The sequence below is a fragment of the Apium graveolens genome, chromosome 1, assembly GCF_009905375.1.
Source record: "Apium graveolens cultivar Ventura chromosome 1, ASM990537v1, whole genome shotgun sequence".
Taxonomy (NCBI): domain Eukaryota; kingdom Viridiplantae; phylum Streptophyta; class Magnoliopsida; order Apiales; family Apiaceae; genus Apium; species Apium graveolens.
In genome coordinates, this window is record NC_133647.1 from 193,235,166 (window position 1) to 193,259,375 (window position 24,210).

General features: G+C 37.7%; 1 protein-coding gene across 1 annotated transcript; it reads right to left on the reverse strand.

Annotated features, from left to right (window-relative positions):
* Positions 1–2,157: 2,157 nt before the first annotated feature.
* Positions 2,158–3,736, reverse strand: LOC141714427 (uncharacterized). Its single transcript, XM_074517948.1, has 2 exons — positions 3,578–3,736; positions 2,158–2,574 (listed from the first exon to the last, which is right to left on the reverse strand). The coding sequence occupies exons 1-2, from the start codon at positions 3,734–3,736 to the stop codon at positions 2,158–2,160; spliced, it is 576 nt and encodes a 191-aa protein (XP_074374049.1).
* Between the last annotated feature and the right edge of the window lie 20,474 nt (positions 3,737–24,210).

Here is a 24,210-nt window from a genome sequence, read left to right on the forward strand (position 1 = left end):
CTTTCAAATGGGCTTCGATGAGGTAGCGATTCAGGCTCTTGACAGGGGCTGGGATTACAAACTTCTGCTTGACGTTGATATGGATGACCCTGTCGGCAAACTTATTGAAGATGGGCCCCTCATCATCTCATCCGGTCCTGATGAAGACCTTTTGGAATAGCTTCTTTATTAACCCTTATTTTATTTGGAACTTGTATAAACTAAGTGCCTTCGGGCTTGAATTTTTATGCCTTCGGGCTTGTGTTTGTCGAATTTATGATGTTTTTGTTCGCAAAGCTTTTTTAGCTTTTTGTTTTTTTAATTTTTCGGCCTCAAATTGGGCCTTAGCAAATTTTTGAAAAGTTTACCTCTACGGCCTCAATTTGGGCCTTGGTAACGGTTTTTAAAAAAGTTTACTTCTTCGGCCTCAATTTGGGCCTCAGTAAATTTTTTGAAAAATTTACTTCTTCGGCCTCCAATTGGACCTCAGTAAATTTTTTTGAAAAGTTTACTTCTTCGGCCTCTAATTGAGCCTTAGTAATTTTTTTAAAAAGTTTACTTCTTCGGCCTCCAATTGGGCCTTAGTAAATTTTTTGAAAAGTTTACTTCTTCGGCCGCAAATTGGGCCTTAATAAATTTTTTGTTTTATTTACTTCTTCGGCCTCTAATTGGTCTTTAGTAACTTTTTGAAAAGTTTACTTCTTCGGCCTCTAATTGGGCCTTAGTAATTTTTTTTTGAAAAGTTTACTTCTTCGGCCTCCAATTGGGACTTAGTAAATTTTTTGAAAAATTTACTTCTTCGGCCGCAAATTGGGCCTTAGTAAATTTTTTGTTTTATTTACTTCTTCGGCTTCTAATTGGGCCTTAGTAATTTTTTAAAAAAATTTACTTCTTCAGCCTTAAATTGGGCCTTAGTAGATTTTTTAAAGAAAGATGCGTGCCTTCGGATAACTATAATGTTGGCCGATTTATTGCCCCTATCCGAACGTATATAATTCTAGCTTTAAAGAGTATATAACTAGAAGTTTATCAGTCAATGCTAAATAAAAATGAAACTTGGAAACATGTAATTTTCATTGAGAAATAAGAGTTCATACAATGTCATACATGCTTCTCATTTAGGGAATTCAAGTTGCGATACTGAATAAAATGACATAATTAAATAAACTAAAATAGACTAACAAGGCTTTGGACGAGCTTACTGGAAAAACTTTCGGATCCTAGAAGCATGCCAAGTGTTTTTGATGGGTTCCCCTGCCATGGTCCTTCGTTTGTATGTTCCCGACCTGACCACTTTAGAGACTGAATAGGGGGCCTCCCAATTAGGCTGAAGCTTGTCTTGACTAGTAGGCATGGAGGTAGCTAATTCCCTTAGTACCAATTCACTGACAAAGAGACTTCGCTTTTCACTCCTGAGTCATAGTATTGGGCGGCATGTAGTTGATATTTCAAATTTCTTTGATGAGTCGCTTCCCTTTCTTCTTCTAAGAGATCTATATTGGCTCACAGGCCGACCTCATTATTTTTAATATCAAAGACTTCAGTTTGATGAGACTCTAGGCCCACTTCGATTGGCAAGAGGGCATCTGTCCCATAGGATAGTCTGAAGGGGGTCTCTCATGTGAACGATCTTGGTGTCGTTCGGTCAGCCAATAAGACCTAAGGTAGCTCTTCGGACCAAAGGCCTTTTTCTTCGCCTAATCTTTTCTTGATACCTTCGAAGATAAACTTGTTCGCAGCCTCAATGGTCCCATTTCCTTGAGGGTGACCCACATAACTAAACTTCTGCTGAATTCTAAAGTGGTGCAAGAAAGTTCTGAACTTGTTTCCGATGAACTGAGTGTCGTTGTCCGAGACACATACCCTAGGGATTCCAAATCTCAGGATAACCTGCTCTAGCATGAATTTCTTCACCGTCTCTTAGGTTATGGTGGCTAAGGGGTGGGCTTCCACACATTTTGTCATATAATCAATAGCCACAATACAGTACTTCGCCTGCTTGGTACTGGTCAGCAAGATTGCCACAATATCTACCGCCCACATAGAAAAGGGAATGGGACTCAAGACTGAATCCATCTCCTCAGGGGGTTGCTTCGAAATGGGACTGAATAGCTGGAATTGTTTACATTTCTTCGCATACTGGTGTGCATCGGCCCTTAATGTCGGCCAATAGAAACCTTATCGGAGAATCTTGAAGGCCAAAGCCCTTCCAGCAAGGTGTTCTCCACAGATGCCTTCATGGACCGTCTCTAGAGCGAGTTTCTGCTCTTCCATATCCAGACATCGGAGAAGTGGGGATGAGGCCGACCTTCTATAAAGTTTTCCATTTATGATGGTGTAGCTCGCTCTGTATCTGACTTTCTGCGTCTCCTTTTTACTGAGGGGAAACGTTACAATTTCCAAGAAGGCCAAGATCGGCGTCATCCAAGTTATCACTTGGTGAATTTCCATACATTGATTCTTGTCAATTGAAGGGATCTTCACTTCGGTGAGGTAAATAGAACCAGTAAGACTTTGAGTCTCGGCCGATCTCAGACGGGATAACGCATCGTCTCTACTGTTATTTTTCTTTGTAATTTGACTCAATTTGAACAACTGGAAAGACAAAGATAGTTCTTTTACCTTGGTAGCATAGGCTCAGGTCCTTGGATCTCTCTTCTCATATTCTCCCGAGAAGTGTTTTACCACCAACATGGAGTCACTGAACACCCTTAAATGTTTTACCTCTAGGTTCTTCGCCAAGTTCATACCAGCCAGTAAGGCTTCATATTCGGCCTCATTATTAGTGAGGGGGAAGGTGAACCGAATGGCATGGCATATCTTGAATCCATCGGGGGAAGATAGCATAGGCCCTGCTCCACACTTTCACCCTGCCACTGATCCATCGACGAAGAGTTTCCATTTCCCCGGCTGCTGAATCAACTGATCCTCGGGTGTTAAATCCTTTTACTCCGAGAAGGTGCATTCTACCATGAAGTCAGCTAAGTCTTGTGCTTTAATAGACGTTCTTGGAGCGTACTCCAAATCATACTCGCCCAACTCAATCAACCAAGCGAGCACACTCCCTAAGGCTTTGGTTCTTGTCAAAATTTTCTTGAGTGGCTGATCAGTCACAATTTGCACTGTTCTCCTTTGAAAATAGTGACACAATTTACGGGTAGCCTTGACCAACCCGAATGCGAACTTTAAAGAATTGGGGGTACCTGGTTTCGGCATCTTTAAGTATGTGAGATACATAAAAAGGAAGTTGATTACCTTCATATTCCTTTACCGGGACCGCCCCCAGAGTTCGGTCTGAAACATCAAGGTCGAGCTGAAGTGTCTCCCTTGGGTCTGGCCTCATCAGTAGAGGGGCTTTTGTCAAGTACTCCTTTACTTGCTCGAAGGCCGTTTGGCATTTGGGTCCTCACTCAAAATTTTTGGAACCTTTCAGTACGGCGAAGAAAGGCAATGTTTTTTCGGTCGACCTTGAAATGAAGCGCCGAAGTGCTGTCAACCGGTCAGTTAACTTCTGAATGTCTCTGATGCACTTCCGGGGTTCCATGTCTATTACTGCTTTTATCTTCTCTGGGTTAGCTTATATACCTCGTTCGCTTACCATATAACCCAGAAACTTTCCACTAGCAACTCTGAACGTACACTTGCTCAGATTAATCTTCATATCGTTGCTTCTCACGGTTTTAAAGCATTCTCGGAGATCTTCGGCATGATCTCGAAAAAGTGATTTGATAATCATGTCGTCCACATAACATTTCATGTTTCGTCTGATTTGTTCCTTGAAGACCTTATTGACCATCCGCTAAAAGGTTGCCCCCGCGTTCTTCAGATCGAAGGGCATTTTGATATATGCGTGTGTGCCCTTCGGCATGATGAAGGCAGTCTTCGGGATATCTGTTGTATTCATTACTATTTGGTGGTAACCCGAAAAGGCGTCGAGGAAGCTAAGAACTTGATAGCCAGCCGTGGCATCTATCAATTGGTCAATGCTCGACAAGGGGTAGTGGTCCTTCGGACAAGCTTTATTAAGGTCAGTGTATTCCATGCACATCCTCCATTTATTGTTTGCTTTTTTGACCACCACTACATTAGAAAGCCAATCTAGGTACTCAATTTCTTCAGTGAACTTGGCCTCTAACAGCTTCTCAACTTCAGCTTCAATAACCTTTTATCGCTCCGCGACGAAGGTCCTTTTCTTCTGCCTGACGGGCTTGGCATTGAGCTTCACATTAAGGCAATGATTAGCCATCTTTGGATCTAGACCTGGCATGTCTCCGGAACCCCATGCGAAGACATCATGGTATTTCCTTACCACGATGATAACTTTCTCCTTCAGGTCAAATTTCATATTCTTACCTATACGGACCATCTTTTCCGAATGCCCCGCATACAGCTCGACCTCTTCGATTTCAGTCGCAGGCTCAGCAATTGGATAGGACAAGTCGGTCTCAAACTTTGCCAGCTTGATGTTCAGCAACTATTTGTTCTCGCTCGGTTCGGCATCCGAACGCTTTCTTTTCCCATTTAAATCGTTCTCCTCATACTCCTTATCCCTGTCGAGGTCCTCAAGCATGATAATTCTTGTTATTTTCTGGTCACCCCTCATCTCTCCGACTCCCTTTTCCGTGGGGAACTTTAGCTTCAGATGAGGTATGGACTCCACGGCTTGAGAAGCAGACAAGAAAGGTCGTCCAAGGAGTGCATTATACTGGCTTTCAACTCTTATAACATATAATTTGATCAGTTTTTCAGTAGTATAGGGCATTTTACCAATAAGAATGGGTAAGGTGATCATACCTTCACAAGGGATGTGATGACCGCCGAAGGCCTCAAGAGGCGCCTCGCGGCACGGCTCCATTTTTAATCCTGCTAAGTTCATCTTGGTGAATGTCCGATGGAACAATATGTTGGCTGAGCTACCTCCATCCACCATCACTTTCCATATCTTATTTTATCCAATTATGGGATTGATTACCAAGGGGTCTTCATGAGGGCATATGACATCTTCATAATCCTCTTCGGTAAAGGAGAGGGGAATTGCTTTCCTGGCAGGGCTGAACTGATGATATAGATTGTAAACTTGGCGAGCATATCTCTTTTTAGCGTTCTTGTTGTCAAGACCGAGGGCACTGCCTCCCGAGATGCTCTTCACCTCTCCCCGATACTTTCCTTAGGCCTTACATTTTTCTAGTCATTCTTTTTCAACTTGTCTCTTAGATCCATTACAAATTCATTCAGTTCCCCAGCTTTAATCATTTTCTCTATCAATTCCTTCAAGTGAAAGCATTCATTGGTGTTGTGTCCTTTATCCTGATGGTAGTCGCAATACTTATCCGAGTTCTTCTTATGATTGGCCATTTTCATTTTGGAGGGGCGGATGAAGCCTGGTTTGCCTTTGATTTCATGGAGAATCTTGGAGATCAGCGCGTTAAGGGGCATAAACGTGGTCGAATCTCTATCTCGTCACCTTTCCAGGCCTCGATCCGTCGGTTTCTTGCCATCGTTCCTGTGATCATCACTTTTGTCACGGTTGGACCCTCGGGAGTACTCATAGCGGTCGGACTTCCTGCTTCGATCATCTCTCCGGGGCTCCATGTACCCCTCCAAATTTTCCATCTTTCTCCGGATGTTCTCACCCCTCACATATATGTCATTAAGGGACTTGGGGGATAATCATAAAGTGAGGATATGAGTTTCTTACCTTTGATTGGGTCCATTCCGGTAGTTAAGTATCCCATAACTTTTGTTTTGTTTAGATTGGTGACCAGGCCCGCTTCCTCTTTAAATCTGGCTAGGTAGTCACCCAAGGACTCATTCGTTCACTGTTGGCAATGAATGAGAGTCTCAGTGTCCTTTTCTCTTCAGCACAGGTACGAGTAGTGCCTTATAAATTTCCCCTTCAACTGTTCGTATGAGTGGATTGATCATGGCCGAAGAGATTTATACCACATCAAAGCCGCTCCTTTTAAGTACGTCTTGAACATCTTATATAACATCATCTGGCTGTGACCCATGACAGTCATCAACAGTTCGTATTTGTCACAATGGTCTTCGGGATCCCCCTCCCATTGAACTCGGTCATCTTCGGGAACTGTTTCTCTTCGCCTGGTAGAGGCCAATATGCATATATCTCCTCGGTCAACACTAGTTCGCGATTGAATTTTCTATCCTCAAACATGGCCTTTTCTAGCCTGGACAGCCTGGTTCCAGACACATTGCCTTCCTCCTCCTGGTCGGAGTCTAAATTCAGAGCGACCTTTGTTCTCCTTCTCCAGCGGTGTGAGTCGGAGTCCGTGGACTCATCTTCCTCAATATGGACACGTTTCTCTTTTCGAGAACTTTTTCCCCTTCTGTTTCTTCAAGCGACGCCCTAAGCGCCTTCTCCTCCAATTCCAACTCCTCTCTTCTCCGCTTGATGGCCTTGAGTTTTAGTGCATCGGCTTACCGTTTATTAGCCCTTGCATGTTTAGCCTCGTCAGTCTCTTTGGATTTTCCCTTTTCCTTGGCCATCTTCTCAGCCCTGACCTTTCTCGGCATCGTTTGTTCCTCGGGAAATGGGATTATTTTGGCCTCCTCCTCGAAATCAGCCTCCAGATTCCGAGGGGTAATCATAAAGTGTAAAGTATGTTTGCTTTTCGGATCGGTGAACCTCAGAGGTCCCTGTTCATCATTGCCATTATTCATCATCTCAGATCTCAGAACTTAATCTCGTATTTCCCATAGACGGCGCCAAATATTATAACCTATTTTTTACCGACCCGGTCTTCGTCCCCGTAGGTTGACTTCGGCCTGGAAAGAGAAGAATGCGGGGGATGATCCCCCCGATTCAGCTCTAGTGTGAGAATAAGTTAACATATTTTAGGCATGGATAATTTTGAACACGATATAGTGCTGTAATCTGTGTGTGTATATTCATTTTCTCTTTGTGTATATAACCTTGATGTTATTGTTCAAGTCCCGTAATTCTCGGTCCGTTCCACTGTAAAGGGGGAAGTTGACATTATGGCTCAACTGACCACGTCATCACCCATATTGGGCCGGTCCATTTTCAGCTCCATAGTCTTGACAGTCATCGGCCTATAAACGTTTTAATCCCTATCGGCCCAAACTGACCGAATAGGCCTAGTGAGATGGGCTTCCAGCACAACTATGAGAGTGATAATTTCTTAATCATTTCAATTAATTATAAAAATATTAGTCATGAAATTTGTATGTTAACAATTTGATTAGGATATTTCAGTCTGTTTGAAAGTGAAATGTGAATCCAAACCGATAAGTTTTTTGATTTTCTAATTAATAAAACAAAAAACAAACAAACCCATTTTTAAATTAAAAATTCAGTTTGGACAGTTTAGATCACTTTCGGATAATTATGCTCAGCACCAAGCGAAATAATGGGAAATCAAAATGATGGAATAAATATTTCATTTATTTGTTTGTTAAAGTAAAATTCAACATGAATGGAATTGGAAAAATGACTTAAAAAAATCATTTAATAACATTTTTATTTATAATATTTAACTTTAAAATATGATAAATATCTCGTAATTTCAAATTAATAAAGCAATAGATTAATTTTTCTTGAAGACACTCTTTTTTGGCGAGAAATAAGGCACAATTTGTTTGTCGGAGAATATTTGTCTGAGGATTTCTTTTTTCAAGAATTTTAGTTCGAAAATTATTTTTCTTGAAAAGTTCTTTTTGAAAAATCTTAGAATAAATTTTCTCGGAAAAAATCTGAAAATCATTTTTTTTCAAAAATGAATTAGTATAGTGTGATGTGTTTAAAAAGGGATTAAGTGACTTAAATATAACTGATCTTCATTTTCAACTTGCAACTAGATCATCAAATTCAAAAATCTTACTGTTAGTGATAGTGGTCCAATTTATGAGGCCCAATAGCCGAAGGCCCATTATGCAGTCATGGGCCGACCGTTGGACTAGAAAACTACAGAAAAGTAACCCCCTTCAACATTGATCTTCCTCCTAAACGTAATAGCCGAAGCATTTTATACCCAAGGTTTGATAAATACACCATGATATACACACAATCATGGACACAATTTCACAACAATGGCATATACAATTTTGGTACAATCTTAGCTCTTGTACGTTCCATTCTTACTCATGAAAGGCCGATTACTGATTCTCACACCGGAGATGAATCGGAAGGGACAAACCCTTGCATTCTTCTCCTTGCAGGTCCGACCGAAGGACGCTCTACACGATCGAAGGACGTTCTACCCTTATCAGAAATTTGGTCTTAACATTGGCGCCGTCTGTGGGAACGTGCAACAAAGCTTAATCCAAAATCCAAAAAATCGCCATGTCTCGGTAGAGGATAATCTGAGAGGCAATGAATTGAACATATGATTAATGATCAACATCTATGGCAAGAAGGCTACTGGTGTGTAACCTGAGAAACGAGAGGTTAATTACTGTATTTCTTAAAGCTAAACTGGTATTACTCTCACTTGAGATAAACAATAGCGACTATCAGAAGCTATTAGGCTCGCAAGAGACTCCAGTCCCTCCAGGGTGTCACAAGGAAACACAAAATAGTGTTCAATATATGCCAACCAGGAAATTTGAAGGACGCCCATAGCTTGCCATGAACGACTGACAACATTCTCGCATACACTCTGCTTTTCTTGTATTATTACCACACCCTTACTACCAGATTCTTACTCTCACACCGGAGGTGAATCGGGGGTACAAACTCTCGCATTCTCTTCACTTTCAGGTATCATCCGAAGCCACCTTCAAGGCAGCCAAAGCCTGTTCAAACTCCCGAAGGAATCTGGGCGTAAGTCTTTAAGACACAAGACCCATCCCTCGGAAAAGGGGCAAATAAAGCTGAACATCCTTTCCGAACGATGACCCTAGTCCCTCAAACACTCGGGGCGAAGGTAAATGTTAAAACCTTGAAAATTGCTGAGGTAAAACGAAAGCCGAAGATGCAAAATTGAACCATTGTTGAGGCGAAATAAAAGCCGAAGATGTAATGCAAATTGAACCGTTGTTGAGGCGAAATGAAAGCCGAAGATGCGATGAAAGTTGAATCATTGTTGGGGCGAAACAAAAGCCGAAAATGTGATGAAAATTAAATAAATTACGCTAGGTCAAATACCGAAGATGCGTAAACTAAAAATATGCTAGGTAAAACACCGAAGATGCGTAAATTACAAGTTAAGCTAAGTAAAATACCGAAGATGTAGAAATTAAAAATTTTGCTAGGTAAAACACCGAAAATGCGTAAATTAAATAAATTACGCCAGGTCAAAAACCGAAGACGGTTAAACTAAAAATATTTTAGGTAAACACCGAAGATGCGTAAATTAAAAATTACGCTAGGTAAAATACCGAATATGTGAAAATTAAAAATTATGCCAGGTAAAATACCGAAGATGCGTAAATTAAAAAATACTCTAGATTAAATATCAAAGATGAGTAAAATAAACAATTTATGCCAAGATTAATACACATACCGAAGACGCGTCAATTAAATAAATTACGCTAAGGTAAATGTTAAAACCGGAAAAATGTAAAATAATTGAAATATGGAATGGAGACCGAAGAAGCATAAAAATAAATTATGCTAGGTCAAAAATCGAAGTTCTGAATCCGAACTATTCAGTCCCCTAAAAACTCGAGGATAAAAATGACAATTTTGAAGGCTAGGCCGAAGACACATATAAAATTTCCTAAATTACGCTAAGGCACCAAAATAGCCGAAGCAGCGTAAAGGAAGAAAATTTTATCAAGGCACGAAAATAGCCGAAGTAACGTAAAATTTCCTCGAAATATGCGAAGGCATAAATAGAGTCGCTTCATATTAAATCTATATTATCTAGAGATAAACATGCTTTTTACACTAGATAGGGCGAACAAAAACCTATCTAGGGGCCACTAGAAGATGATAGATCCTTCGTTCGTCCGTCTTTAAAATTTAATCTCCCCCACGAAACACTTATCCATGGGCCATCCGAAGAAAATAGTTCATTCGTTCCTCCACTCCTTTGTAAGATTTTGATACTGGACGAAACACCTATTTAGAGGCTACCCGAAGATAAGAGGTCCTTCGTCTCTGTATCGCCTATACTTACCATGGAATTTACAGCAACTGTTTAAAAAACAAGACCCATCTTTTGGAAAAGGGGCAAACAAAGCTAACATCATTTCTGAAAAATGGCCCTAGTACTTCAAACACTTGGGGCGAAGATGGATGCTAAAAACTTATAAATTGTTGAGGCGACATGAAAGCGAAAGATGTGATATACTAAAATTTTGCAAAATTGCTAAGGTAAAAAGAAGCCGAAAAAGTAATGCAAAAGAGAAATAATTATTCGCCTAGGTAAAAAAACATCCAAAAATGTGAAAAAACACCGCATAAACAAAAATAGCCCGAAGGCAGAAATTGTAAGCTCGAAGGAAAGAGATTGATAAAATAAAAATCAATTGCCATAAAGGTCTTCATCCTCGCTGAGGAACCACAAGGGGACCTTCTTCTGCAGCACGACCAACAGGATCTTCCATTCCTTCGTCCAAAAGAAGTTTGTGATTCCAGCCGAGATCACGAGCCTTGTCAACAGCATAGTCAAATACGAATGGAAACACCACTCTTCGGTCTGTTCCAGGTCCTCTCCCAGCTTCCGTTTGTCTTCGATCTCCTTGGCTGAGCGTTATACGACAAGTGGCCTTAGGGTTACTACCCAAAAATGGGCCATGCACATTGTCTATCACCCACACACTAGTCCGACCAATAGATAGGGATATGTTAGTGATAGTGGCCCAATTTATGAGGCCCAATAGCCGAAGGCCCATTAAACACTCATGGGCCGACCGTTGGACTAGCAAACTACAGAAAAGTAACCCCCTTCAACATTGATCTTCCTCCTAAACGTAACGGCCGAAGCATTTTATACCCAAGGTTTGATAAATACACCATGATATACACACAATCATGAACACAATTTCACAACAATGGAATATACAATTTTTGTACAATCATAGCCCTTGTACGTTCCATCTTACTCATGAAAGGCCGATTACTGATTCTCACACCGGAGGTGAATCGGGGGGACAAACCCTCGCATTCTTCTCCTTACAGGTCCGACCGAAGGACGCTCCACACGATCGAAGGACGTTCTACCCTCATCAGAAATTTGGTCTTAACACTTACATTCATTTTATTGAACTAGTAAAAACTTGTAATCGGATATTATCGTCAAGTCATTAACCATAATGAACGTAAAGTTTACAGCATGCTGACTAAACACACCTGATCTTTACTCCCCTCGCTCGAATTGAGCATGTGTCTCAAAATTTAACAAACTTTCATTTAAATTTAATGAAAACTAATGGGTGTGCAAGTTTATTTATGATTAATGACTCAGTTGCAAGTTTTTAGTAGTTTAATAATGAAAATATAAATTTTTTGAACTTGAGAATTTTTTTTTGAGTTGAACCTATAAGGCTCTAGTTGCATTTTAAGTTTTTCAATTTGTAAATATAATTACAGTTGAGGTTTCTATTTACCATTGAGGTTTATTTGATTTGCACATGCAGTTGCATTTACATTTTAGATTGGGATTTCTTCAAGTTGCACATACAGTTACAATATAAGTTTATTTGAGTTGCACCTTTAGTAACATTTTGTAATATTTTGGGTATTTTTAAGGGATTTTTGCATAAATATCCAAATTGCAGAAAATATTTGCAAAAACGCGGATCAACCTCATATGCAACCACATATGCATCTGTTTCAACCTCATATGCAACCACATATGCAACTAGCATCCGTATTTTTACAAATATTTTCATAAAAAGTGATATTTTTGGTAAATTCCCTTTTTTAATTGCACATGTAGTTTCTTTTAGTTGCAATTTATTGTAAAGTCCTACTTTATGACAACTTTGTATTATGTATTTTAGGTGCAATTTATTTGTTCATATATGTTTTTCAATCGACCAACTTTGAAGTATAATTTATAATTTTACAAGTTGTATCGAGATCAAACACTAATATTATCTTACAATTTTATACGCACACTTACACTCTACACTTGTTTCTTAATCTAAAGTTTTTTTACGACTAGTTTTAAGAATATAACTCATTTTATTTTAAATTATTGAGACATTCGTAAATTTAAAAAATTGTGCATTTCTTTTTAAACTGTTGATGTCGAAATTTTATTATGTTTTGATATTTTACTTAAATTTATGTAAATTACAAGTTATTTAATTGTATTTATGAAAATGTGAAAATTTGGAGATGAATATATCATGATAACAATATTTGATATTTTTTTTAAGAAAAAAATAAGTGTCAAATTTAGAAAAATAAATAAAATTCTAAAATATTTAAATTATTAATAAATAATGAAAAATATACTAATAACAATATTTATGTGATTAGTAATAATTTATTATTTGCAATATATATTAGGAATTTTCGCATAAACACCCAAGTTGCAAAAACTATTTGCAAATACGGATCAACCTCATATGCAACCACATGTGCAAATGTTTCAACCTCACATGAACCATATATGCAACCCGCGTCCGTATTTTTGCAAATATTTTCTAAAAAAGTGGTATTTTTGATAAATTACCTATATATTAACTTTATCTGAGTCGGGTCGAGTTACCGAGTTCGAACCGAGTCCGAGGTAAACGAGCCGAGTCCGAGCCCAACAGATAAAAAAACTGGACTCAGTTAGTTTATTTATTCAAACTCATTTTCTTGTTCACGAATTTTGTTCACGGATGTCTATATTAATCTAGGGCGCTAGCAATGCACGAAGAAAAGTTCCTCGCGGAGATTGTTTGGTAACATTTATTTTGCGGCTTATGTCTCTGGTAAGCTTTTGATGGTAACTTTAAGTCCGGAACATAATTTTTTTGTACATCAACAATTAGTGCATTGACGATTTGACATACTGTCACATACGCCAACTTTTAATTTTTTTCATTAGATTTTATATACACGCTGACATACTCTAACTTACATCAGCATTTTTAGTAGTATAAATTTTCAATTTTCCTGTGAGCACCAATTAATGCATGTTAAAAGACAACAGTAAGGCAGTTGAAGTCATCTCATAAAATCAAAGTCTTCTCATTGACCAATAAGTTATTTTATGTGTGCATGTATGTGGACGAATCAATCAATCAATCAACCGTATCTAGTAAATATCGTATAGGACAGTGTCTGGGGAGGATATACCATACGCAACCTTACCTTCATTCCAAAGAATGAAGAAATTGTCTCCTAAAAGACCCCCAGCTTGTGTGTGCACATATATGGGTTCTAGGTATATAATGAAATACAATAATACATAAAAGTACGTAAAAGTAAGCGGAACAATATCTTGGCCCATGGTTTTTTTCACATGGGACTTAGCTATTCCGTAAGAATCATCTTTCTCTTTAATTCTTAATGTCTCCATGCCAAAACTTCATATTTGTTATCACATCAAAGATTAAGCCGCAACCTTTTCTCTTGATTACAATTAACACTTAAGGATTCGCTCAACCCCTGTACTATTTTAAATGTAGGTGAACGAATCATAATTTTAAAATAACCATATTAATAAAATTATCGCTAATTTTTAAATGCATGACGGACTTTTACTTTAAATATTTTTCTACTAACTTTTTTCGGGGCTTGAAACAAACATTCTTTCTAAACTTTGAAATTTGAGGAAGAATGCAGCTTATCTAGGTTAAACCCTCTCAATTTGGCCCTACATATAGTTGCAATACTCCACTATACTTCTCTCTCTCTATATATATATATATACATGTCATGGTTAGGTTGAACCATAAAAATCAACTGAGAAGTTCATATAAAATACAGTAACATCAGTGTATCCACCATCTAGTTATACCATGCAGAAGCCTAAAGCCCAGATGCAACCCAAAGCTGTTGGAGAATGGAAAACTGGATTGTGAGGTTGCTTTTTGAAGAGATTTAATCAACACACACCTTTGAACACACACACACACCTTTGAACACAATACACATGCACACTCTAGGGTATATTTAAACTGGTAAAAGAAAACAAACTGTGTTATTCAGTTTGATTTAAAAACATAGTACAGGGATATATATAGAATGATACAACTGTGAAAGCTAGCAATCAAGAGCTAAAAATTGGGAAGTACCTAAACAAACTCAATCAATCTCATATCAAGTCTCTACTCCCTTTATTTATTCCTATAAATGTGTTGCCCATAGAACCAAATCCATTTTCCTCCTTCACACACACTATTAATAAAGCTATCTAAAAATAAACATGTTTAGATTAAAGGTAAGTCCAACATATTCCCCCTAATCTCAACATATATATTTTTTTTTATTATTCAGACCACAAGTTCAGTTTGCTGCAGCAAGATCTTCAACACTTATCATCTTTCTCATTTCTTCAAACTTAACCCCACCTAATGCCTTGGTTAAGATATCCGCCCTCTGCTCTTGAGTAACCACATGCTTAACTATTAGTTCACCTTGTTCAATGCATTCGCGAATGAAATGAAACCGGACATCTATATGCTTGCTCCTACCATGTAGTACTGGATTCTTCATTAACTCTATAGCAGACCTATTATCTATGTGGAGCACAACTGGACCAACCGGTTGTCTTGAGATTTCACTCAGCAAACCACGAAGCCACATGCTCTGTGTGGCTGCTGCTGTGGCTAACATATATTCTGCCTCGCACGAAGATAAAGCAACTACCCTTTGTTTCTGTGAAGACTAGGATATTAAGCTCATGTTGAGATAAAAACACATCCCTTCAGTACTTCTTCTATCAATGATATCTCCATCCAAGTCATTGTGAGAAAACCCGTATAGGGTCCAGCTATTCATTTCATTTGTATATACCAAACCATAATCGATCGTTCCTCTTATGTACCTTAAATGTGCTTCACAGCTTGTTGGTGTTTAACCGTGGGATTCTCCATAAACCTGCTTACCACACCCACGGAATACATAATTTCTGGTCGAGTATGTGTTAAGTAACGCAAGCTCCCAACAATGCGTCTATACTCAGTAGCATCCACCAAAGTGCCCTCTTCATCTTTGTCCAGTTGCAATTTATGTTCCATAGGAAACCTTGACGAGTTACAGTTCATCATCTCGGATTTATCTAACAGTTTCTTAGCAAATGCCGATTGTTTCAACGTCGTACATTTTTCTCCTTGATTTACTTCTATACCTATATAGAATGACAGCAAACCCAGGTCACTCATTTTGAACTACCTATTCATCTATTCTTTGAATTCCTCGATTTCCCGTTTGTCTGAGTCGGCTACCAGCAAATCATCAACATATACTCCTATTAAGAGTACACTCCCATTTCTACACTTCGTATATACAGCTTTTTCGTGTAGGCATCTGTTAAATCCTAATTCTTTCAAACATTTATCAGATTTACATTCTAGGCCCTAGGAGCTTGACGCAGTCCATACAGAGCCTTTATCAGTCTATACACCATATGTTCTTGACCTTTCTTCACGAATCCTTCGGGTTGAGTAACATACACTTCTTCAAGGAGTTCCCCGTTTAGAAATAATGCTTTAACGTCAAGATGATGAACTCCCCATCCTTCTTTTATTGCGAGTGCTAACAATAGTCAAACTGAATCAAGACGGGACACTGGGGCGAAGACTTCATTATAATCTATCCCTTTTCTCTAGACGTAACCCTTTACAACAAGGCATGTTTTATGCTTTACCACATTCCCTTCCGCATCCTTCTTCTGTTTATACACCCATTTCAAGCCTATTGGTTTATGTCCATGTAACAAATTTATGAGGGTCCAGGTCTCGTTCTTCTCTATTGTTTCAAACTCTAACTCTATTGCTTCCTGCCACTCTTTTTCTTCCTTTGCTTGGTGATATGACGTCGGTCCTTCTATTTTTAACAACATCATTTCATCAATCGCATTGATAATCTTAATATTATTATAAATATCTGTTAATAACTTGAATCGTCTCGGCTCAGTGCTAGTTACAGATGATGCACTAGTAGTTCCTGCAGATGACGTACTAACGGTTGCAGCATTACTTGGAGTCTGCGGAGAAGATGGCTGTGATGGCGACTGTTGAACTGGAGATTGCAGGGGTGTGACAACCTCTTGTTCATTTTCAACATTGTCTCCAGTATCTGCAGATTCGCTTATCTCAATATAATTCCCATGGAATGCAATTTCGCTATCCTCTCCCTGTTCCCATGGCCAGAGAACTTTCTCCTGTATTACAACATCTCGACTAACATGCACAAACCATGTCCTTGGATCATACAAACGATTTCCTTTTGTTCCTGGTTCCTTACCGAGGTATAACACTAATTTACTTCGATCATCTAGCTTCCTTACATGTACTGATGGAATTTTCATGAATGCAGTGCATCCAAATACCCTCAAATTTCTCAAATCCGATTTATCTCCACTCCATGCATCATATGGAGTTCTGCCCTTCAAACACCGAGTAGGTAATCTATTTAAAACATAGATCGAGTGGCACACCGCTTCACCCCATAGATATGTTGGTAGTTCTGAGCCCTTCAAGAAGCTTCTTGTTAGATATGAATACAACACAGAGGGGGGTGAATGTGTTTTGGCTTAACTGGTTACTTTTTGATTTACTTTGGGTGTAGCAGTTGGTTGTTATCAATAATTTTGCAGAATAGATGTTAAACATAAATAACAGTGCAAAAATCTAAAATAAAGATCTTCAAAACTCACTTAATTTTATATTAAAAATCAAGCAGTATTTTGCTATAAAATCTCTAAGTTCTTTGTTTAGAACTTAGCTTCTTCCTTGAGAGAGAATACAAGATTTTCTTTCTAGATTGTTACATCTAACTAGAGGACCAGTGTTAACTTTATAACACAGTTAACTGCTGGTTTACACAGTGGATAATAAACATGCTATTAGCTTTTCTAAACTGTCACTTGTCATTTCTATTTATAGAAAAGCAAATCTTCCATTTATGGCTTAGCATATCTTTAGCATCCCGTGTTTACTTTAATCTTTCTCTGTCAGTTAATCTTTGCCATTGATCTTGCACATCTCTCAAGCTGCTTTGTGTAGACTTGTCAATCCAGTTGTGTGAATTGTTTGTTGATTTGCAACCTTGGATATTTAACTGTTCTGCAATTCTGTACTTAGAGAAATTTCTTCACTTCGAGATCTCCAATTAAGCAGTAGAGAACTCGACATCTCGACAGGCATGTTGGCTTGTCGATATCTCTGAAACTTCATTGTTGAATTGACTTATCGACAACTCTAAGTTCTCTAGTGAATTTTGGTTTATCGATAACTCAGAGTTCTCTAATGGACTTTGGCTTATCGATAACTCAGAGTTCTCTAATGAATGTATACTTGTCGATATCTCTGAGTTCTCGAATGGGCAATTCCTGAGTTCTCGAATGACTTCTCTATAACACTAATTCTGTGACTTGTACAGATCTTGACTTAGAATGTTTTTCACCAAACATAATTATTCAACTCCAAGCTTCTTCATTATTCTTCTGAGGCATGACTGTAAGGCATATGTGATAGCCTATTTATATATTCGAGGATTTAACTCAACTCAAATAAGAATGTAATAAGTAAATAGTGGATCTACCGTCAAAGAGATCTCACCAAGTAACATCTGTCAGAGGATTCAGAAACAAGGTTCATCTACAGACTTGAGGAATTAATTCAGTGGAAGAAGTTCAAGAAATTGAACAAGCCTCAGTGATATAAATCAAGGTTGTGGATTTAATCAAGTGACAGAGATCTCGTCAGGGTATCAAAGAATTATAAGGATTTAATCTGAAATCAAAGTCAAGACATGAAGAAACGTCACGGAAGTTAGTCACTCATGAACCAGACAGTACATCGAGTGTCAACATTGAAGTGGTGGAATTGATTCATAATTCTCAGTGATTTTAAGAAGATTTTCAGAAGAATGGTTGCTGCTCAGGAATAGTATTAATTCTCTATTAATTAATTAAGTCATATAATTTAATTAAGAAAATAAATTATATCTGCAAAGATTAATTTATTTATTAATTGAATTAATTGATTAATTAATTCAGAATTAATATTAAGAATTTTCAGAAGTTTAATTGGATTAAAAAACAGTCTTAAATCAGCAAGATAATTGAAAATGAACTAGCATGACAATCAGGATTGTCATACCGATTGTCATGCCAAGTTATTTTAATTGTCCTACCGAAAGTTCTACTGGGAAGGAGATAGTCTTGCTAGTTCAACTGATTGTCATACCGAAAGTCATTGTAGTTCAATCAGATTGTCTTGCTAGTACAATCAATAGTCCTACCGATTGTCTTGCTGAGCTCAGGATTATATTGCCAATTCAATGAGAGTCTGTTGATTGATTTAAAAAGAAAAGCAGAAGCAGAAGACTAATATACACACAGAACACAAGTCAAAAACAAGAACACATCAGAAAAGAAAAAGAAGACAATATTTCATCTTTCATCTGCATACTTCAAGATCATAATTTCTAGTTTGTAAAGTTAAATCCAATCAACTAGAAACCATTCTCTTGTTCTTGTGTAACTATCTAGCGGATCAAAATCCCTAGAACTTAATCTCAAATTGCGTTTAGCATTTGAATCTTTTTATTACAAATATAGAAAAAGTTCATGTCGAATTTATTCTAGATTTATGATAATTAATTTAAGATTAATTCCTTGTAATCGATACCGTTGTTGTAATACCTTTCAAGTTTAATAATATTCTTATTTAACTTGAATTTTGTTTCATTTTTTTATTCCACATTTAATTCGATTATTCGGTATTGTTTGTATTCAACCCCCCTTCTACAAACAAATTGGGACCTAACAATTGGTATCAGAGCCTTATGATTAACGAACAAATCAAGATCCTAGACTTTTGTGATTTTTCAACTCCTTGAATTTTTATTTATTCAAAAATTCATAATGACTTCACAAAAAGTTGGAACCGTTAAAATTCCACTATTTGATAAAGAAAATTATATCATGTGGAAGAAGAAGATGCTCTTGTTTTTACAAGTTGCAAATCCCTAATATCTGAACTTATTAAAGAAGGGTCCAACAACTTCAATGGTTATTGAACCAGAGGTTATAGTAGATGATGTTGTGATTACCAAAGCTAGAACCTATCCAAAAGAGCCTGAGGATTTTTCTCCTGCTGAAAAAGAAGAAGCCTCCTTGGATGTCAGCCTTCAATTAATATTAATTGATTCCTTTGATCCCTTGATGAACAGACATGTGATGAACTGTAAAAATTTCAAACACATGTGGGAAACTATTGAGGTGATTAATGAAGGCACAGAGGAAGTTAGGGAGAACAAGTTGGAGATCCTAACCTCTGAGTATGAATATTTTAAATCAAATCCAGGAGAAGGAATTACTGAAGTGTTTGAGAGGTACAATGCGTTGATCAACAACCTGAACATAAATGGAAAATATTATTCAATCAGGGAGGTCAACAAAAAGTTCCTTTTAATACTGCCAACTCATCTTGAACATAAAATCACTGTCATTAGAGAAGCTAGAGATATGAGTGAGATTTTTTTGGATAGACTCTATGGTGTGTTAAAAACCTATGAGTTGGAGCAGATTCAGCAGAAGGAAGTCTACGGAAAAGATAGAATGGTCAGCACATCTACTGCTCTTGTAGCTGACGGTCAACAACAACAACAATCTCAACAGTCGGAAAGAATGGTACAGTATTCCAAGGCTGAGGAAAATGTATTAGTAGCAGAATATGATCCTCCTACTACAAATCAATCCAGTGATGATTTTTATTCCTTGGAAGAGCTGGAACAATTGGAAGATGAGTCAATGGCCCAAATTGTCAAGAGATTCTCCAATGTCAGATTCAAGAGAAATCCCAAGTTCAAGTACAAGTCCAACTACAACAAATTCCAGAAAGGTGGATCTTCATCCTCTAACACCAGCAGTGGTGGATACAAAACAGGGATGGTTGATCGGAGCACCATTAGATGCTATAACTGCAATGAGTTGGGACACTTTGCCACAGAATGTAGGAAGGCAAAGCAAGTAAGGAAGAACTCTTATGATTCAAATCAAAAGAGTAACTCTGAAAGGGCTTATCTGGTAAAGGGAAGAAGCTGGGATGATACTGATAGTGAAGATGAAGAAGAAGGGAATCTTGCTCTTATGGCTATTGATGGAAAAGCGTCATCGTCAAGAAAAGAGGTAAAATATACTGATGCTGAATTAGTTTATCATCTAGGAGGTAACTTAGATTGTGCTCGTCGTGATAATGAACTGTTAAGTTTACAGATCAAAGACCTTGAGAAAAAGGTCAATGAATTAAGACTTGTGCACATTAATCAAGACAAGTTAAAAGAACAAGTATCTTTTCTAGAGAATAAAGTTGACTGTTATAGAAAACTCGAAACTATTCTCAAAGACAAGATCACCGGTCTTGAGACTAAGGTTAGATACTACTTCAATTCTTGTTCGAAGGCTAAAGAGTTCTATAATAAGCAAGCTGTTAATCAAACATCTGGAATAGGTTATGATTACAATGTTGCTATTGGAGAATTAGGTATAAAATCCCCTCCTCATGTATGTACTAAAGGGAGGGAAGTACCACCTGTGCTTAAGGGTGTTGATGAACCCCTCTATAAAGCATCAATTGCTGAACCATTTGATGCGACCTCTTATGTTATTCAAGAAGAAATACGTGCTGAAGATCATGCTAATGAGAAGGTTGTTTCCAAGTCAAGTGTGTCGAAAGTTCCAGTCAAAGTTGTGAAAGCAACTGAGACTAACTCAGACACACATGAGTTGGATAACAAAAATGTCATGTCCACCATGCATAAATTGCCTGCTGTTAATCACTCTCATAAAGCATGTGATGTTGCTAATTGTATGTCTTGTGCTTTTAATTTGATGTATGCTTATTATAATGGTAAGCATGTTTCTAGTGATAAGACTACTCCTCGTCAGCATGTGAATAATAAGAAGCATGATAGGTCTAAGACTGCTAGTCCTTCTAAAGCTAGAAAGGAGACATTTGTGCCTAAGCTTAAACAGAAATTTGTTAAGGCTGTTTACAAGGTCAAATGTTCAGTCATTGAGAAAGTTGAGACCATTAAAATTAAAAATGTTGTTTTGCCTGACAAAGGACAATTCTACAAGTATGTCGGGCCCAACCAAGTTTGGGTTCCAAAGAAGGTCTAATCCATTTGTAGTGCAGTGCATTAAACAGGTGTAACCGGTAGTGTGGATTCTTGACAGTGGATCATCAAGACATAAGACCGGAGATAGAGCCCTGCTATCAAATGTGGTTGAGAAAGCTGGCCCCCTGGTTACCTTTGGAGATAACAGCAAAGGTTTATCTGCGGGATATGGCTGTTTGCAAGCTGGGAATGTTATCATTGAAAATTTGTATATTGTGCTAGGTTATTATCAGGAAGCAGTATCTAACATATAGCACCAGTGATGAGACTTGAGAATATTACGACATATCAGGCACATGTTGCACATTACACTTGGAATTGGACTCTAGTAAGATGTGTACAAGTGTACTCCTGGTTGGTGATTCAAAAGAGGAAGTCAATGCACCACAGTTTATGGACTTTGCAGCTACAGATCTATTGGACTATGCAATCTCTTCTTCACAATCTCACTTCAGGTTGGTATAAACTAGTGTACTACTCAAGCAATCGTCAAGGACATGGTATGGCACTCTAACTGAAGTTATAATTTTATATGAACTAGTAGAGTCGTCATATTTATAACTATCTTATCACTAGGCACATACATATTTTTTTTATGTGCAGTGAGTTTTATGAGAAAATTAAACTTCTTTCTACATTAGTGATTTATTATTTCATGTAAAATCCTTTGAAATCACTATTGTACATCATCTCTCTCAAAAGATTAAATGTATAATTTTCATTCATTATTTATCTTAAGTACATTTTATCTCTCTATTGCCATATGTTCTGTGATACAGGTTCAGTCTCCAATGACTTTCTTTTATTGACAGTCATGAGGTTGAAAACCCACAACATCTATCCCAGACTGTAAAGACAAACACAGAAACAGAACCAACCAACACTCTCTTACCACTAAATGTAGTATGAATGAGCGTGAGGGAGATAGTGCCTTAGTACACCACATAAGGAAGGTTTTATAGTCAACCCAGCAGCTCTGTCTCTTACATAGATGAGTAGTATTTAAACCGAGACAACTGCTAGCTCCCATACATCTTCTCAAAAAGATGTAATGGCTGAAAAGGCTAAAAAACAGTTACTAGATTCATTCTCTCAACAGGGTGCGTCTATTGAAATTTGCCTGTCGGCCAAGGCATCCGATGTAGTGTCACCACTTTAAACATAAACAATTCTTGATGCACAAGAAAAGGTTACACACACAAAGGATGAGTTGACGGAAACAAGAGTTTCGACCATTTTAAGGTCAGATTCGATTGTTCAAGGTTCGTAAATGGACCAATTGCCTTTACAAGTGTTAGGAGAGGATACTGATCCAAAAGCCATATGTCAGTGGTCAGTGTCTACCTCCCCAGGCTTAAATCCCCCGGATGCATCTGCAGATAGTGGATCTGATATAGATGCAGATTGGCAACTTGTTGACAATGATTCAGATATTACCTGATGAGTCACAAGGAAATGTCTTCACAGACATTAGAAGGGAACTTTGATCTTTATGCTAAACTCGTTGGATCATTGTTTACCTTCCCAGAATTCAAATCTGGAACCCTAAAAGGGAAACTAGCAACTTGTAGATTATGACTCAGATTCATCTGACGAGTTTAACAAGGATGGGCATTTGCGAACTCCCATTGCACCACCTGTGACCTCCTTAAGGATGGCTAAGGTGATTTTCCTTGCAGGTACAGCTGAATGTTGGAGCTATGAGAGAAGAGTGATACACTTGTGAGAATGAGTGTAAACACGAGTGGAGAGAAGAGTGAAACATATGTGAGGTACACTAAACAGAATCACACACTCACAGTAAGGAAGAAAGAGAAACTACTTGTTATTTCTTTTCCAACCAAGTGAAATATGAGAACTCCTTCAGACAACGGCATACATTCCTTCTCTAAGGGGGAGATAAAAGCTTAAGAAATAGTTTGGAGGATTCCTCAACTAAGGGGGAGAAATAGCAGGGAGGAAGAAAAAGATCCTACATATGTACACTACACCACACCATTGTTGTTTGTAACTACGGATCCTATTGTACGGGAGAGGTGGTAAACACAAGGTGATTTTCTAGTAAGGGAAGAAGTTGTTTTCAAAAGGAGAGTACCATTGGTTTTTATCTGCGGATCCTATTGTATGGGAGAGGTGGTAAACGAAGGTGATCTTCTTTAATCAGTTGATTCTCATAGGGGGAGAAGCAAGAGGGATATGTGCTTCTCAACAGGAAATGTGGTTGTACAAAAGAAGATGAAACTACTTGAAGATATGTTCAGTCTAGAGGAACATCTATTTGGAATCTGGAAAAGGTTAAATGTTATCCGGAACTTTTCTGCTATTTACTTTGCATTTTTGCTTATATCTTTTTCTTATTTGTTAGTTGAGTTATCCTCTAGGTATTTGTGTGTTATTGTCTAATAAACAAATAGGGGGAGATTGTAAGGCATATGTCATAGCCTATTTGTATATTCGAGGATTTAACTCCACTCAAATAAGAATGTAATAAGTAAATAGTGAATCTACTGTCAAAGAGATCTCACCAAGTAACATCTGTCAGAGGATTCAGAAACAAGGCTCATCTACAGACTTGAGGAATTAATTCACTGGAAGAAGTTCAAGAAATTGATCAAGCCTCAGTGATATAAATCAAGGTTGTGGATTTAATCAAGTGACAGAGATCTCGTCAGGGTATCAAAGAATTACAAGGATTTAATCAGAAATCAAAGTCAAGACATGAAGAAACGTCACAGAAGTTAGTCACTCATGAACCAGACAGTACATCAAGTGTCAACATTGAAGTGGTGAAATTGATTCATAATTCTCAGTGATTTTAAGAAGATTTTCAGAAGAATGGTTGCTGTTCAGGAATAGTATTAATTCTCTATTAATTAATTAAGTCATATAATTTAATTAAGAAAATAAATTATATGTGCAAAGATTAATTTATTTATTAATTGAATTAATTGATTAATTAATTAAGAATTAATATTAAGAATTTTCAGAAGTTTAATTAGATTAAAAAC

Excerpts from the sequence above, each read along its gene's own strand:
- LOC141714427 (XM_074517948.1), bottom strand. The coding sequence starts at position 3,736 with ATGAAATGTTATGTGGACGACATGATTATCAAATCACTTTTTCGAGAT. Across the intron at positions 2,575-3,577 it reads GAAAGTTTCTGGGTTATATG|TTGTTCAAATTGAGTCAAAT; the intron begins GTAAGCGAACGA and ends TTGTCTTTCCAG.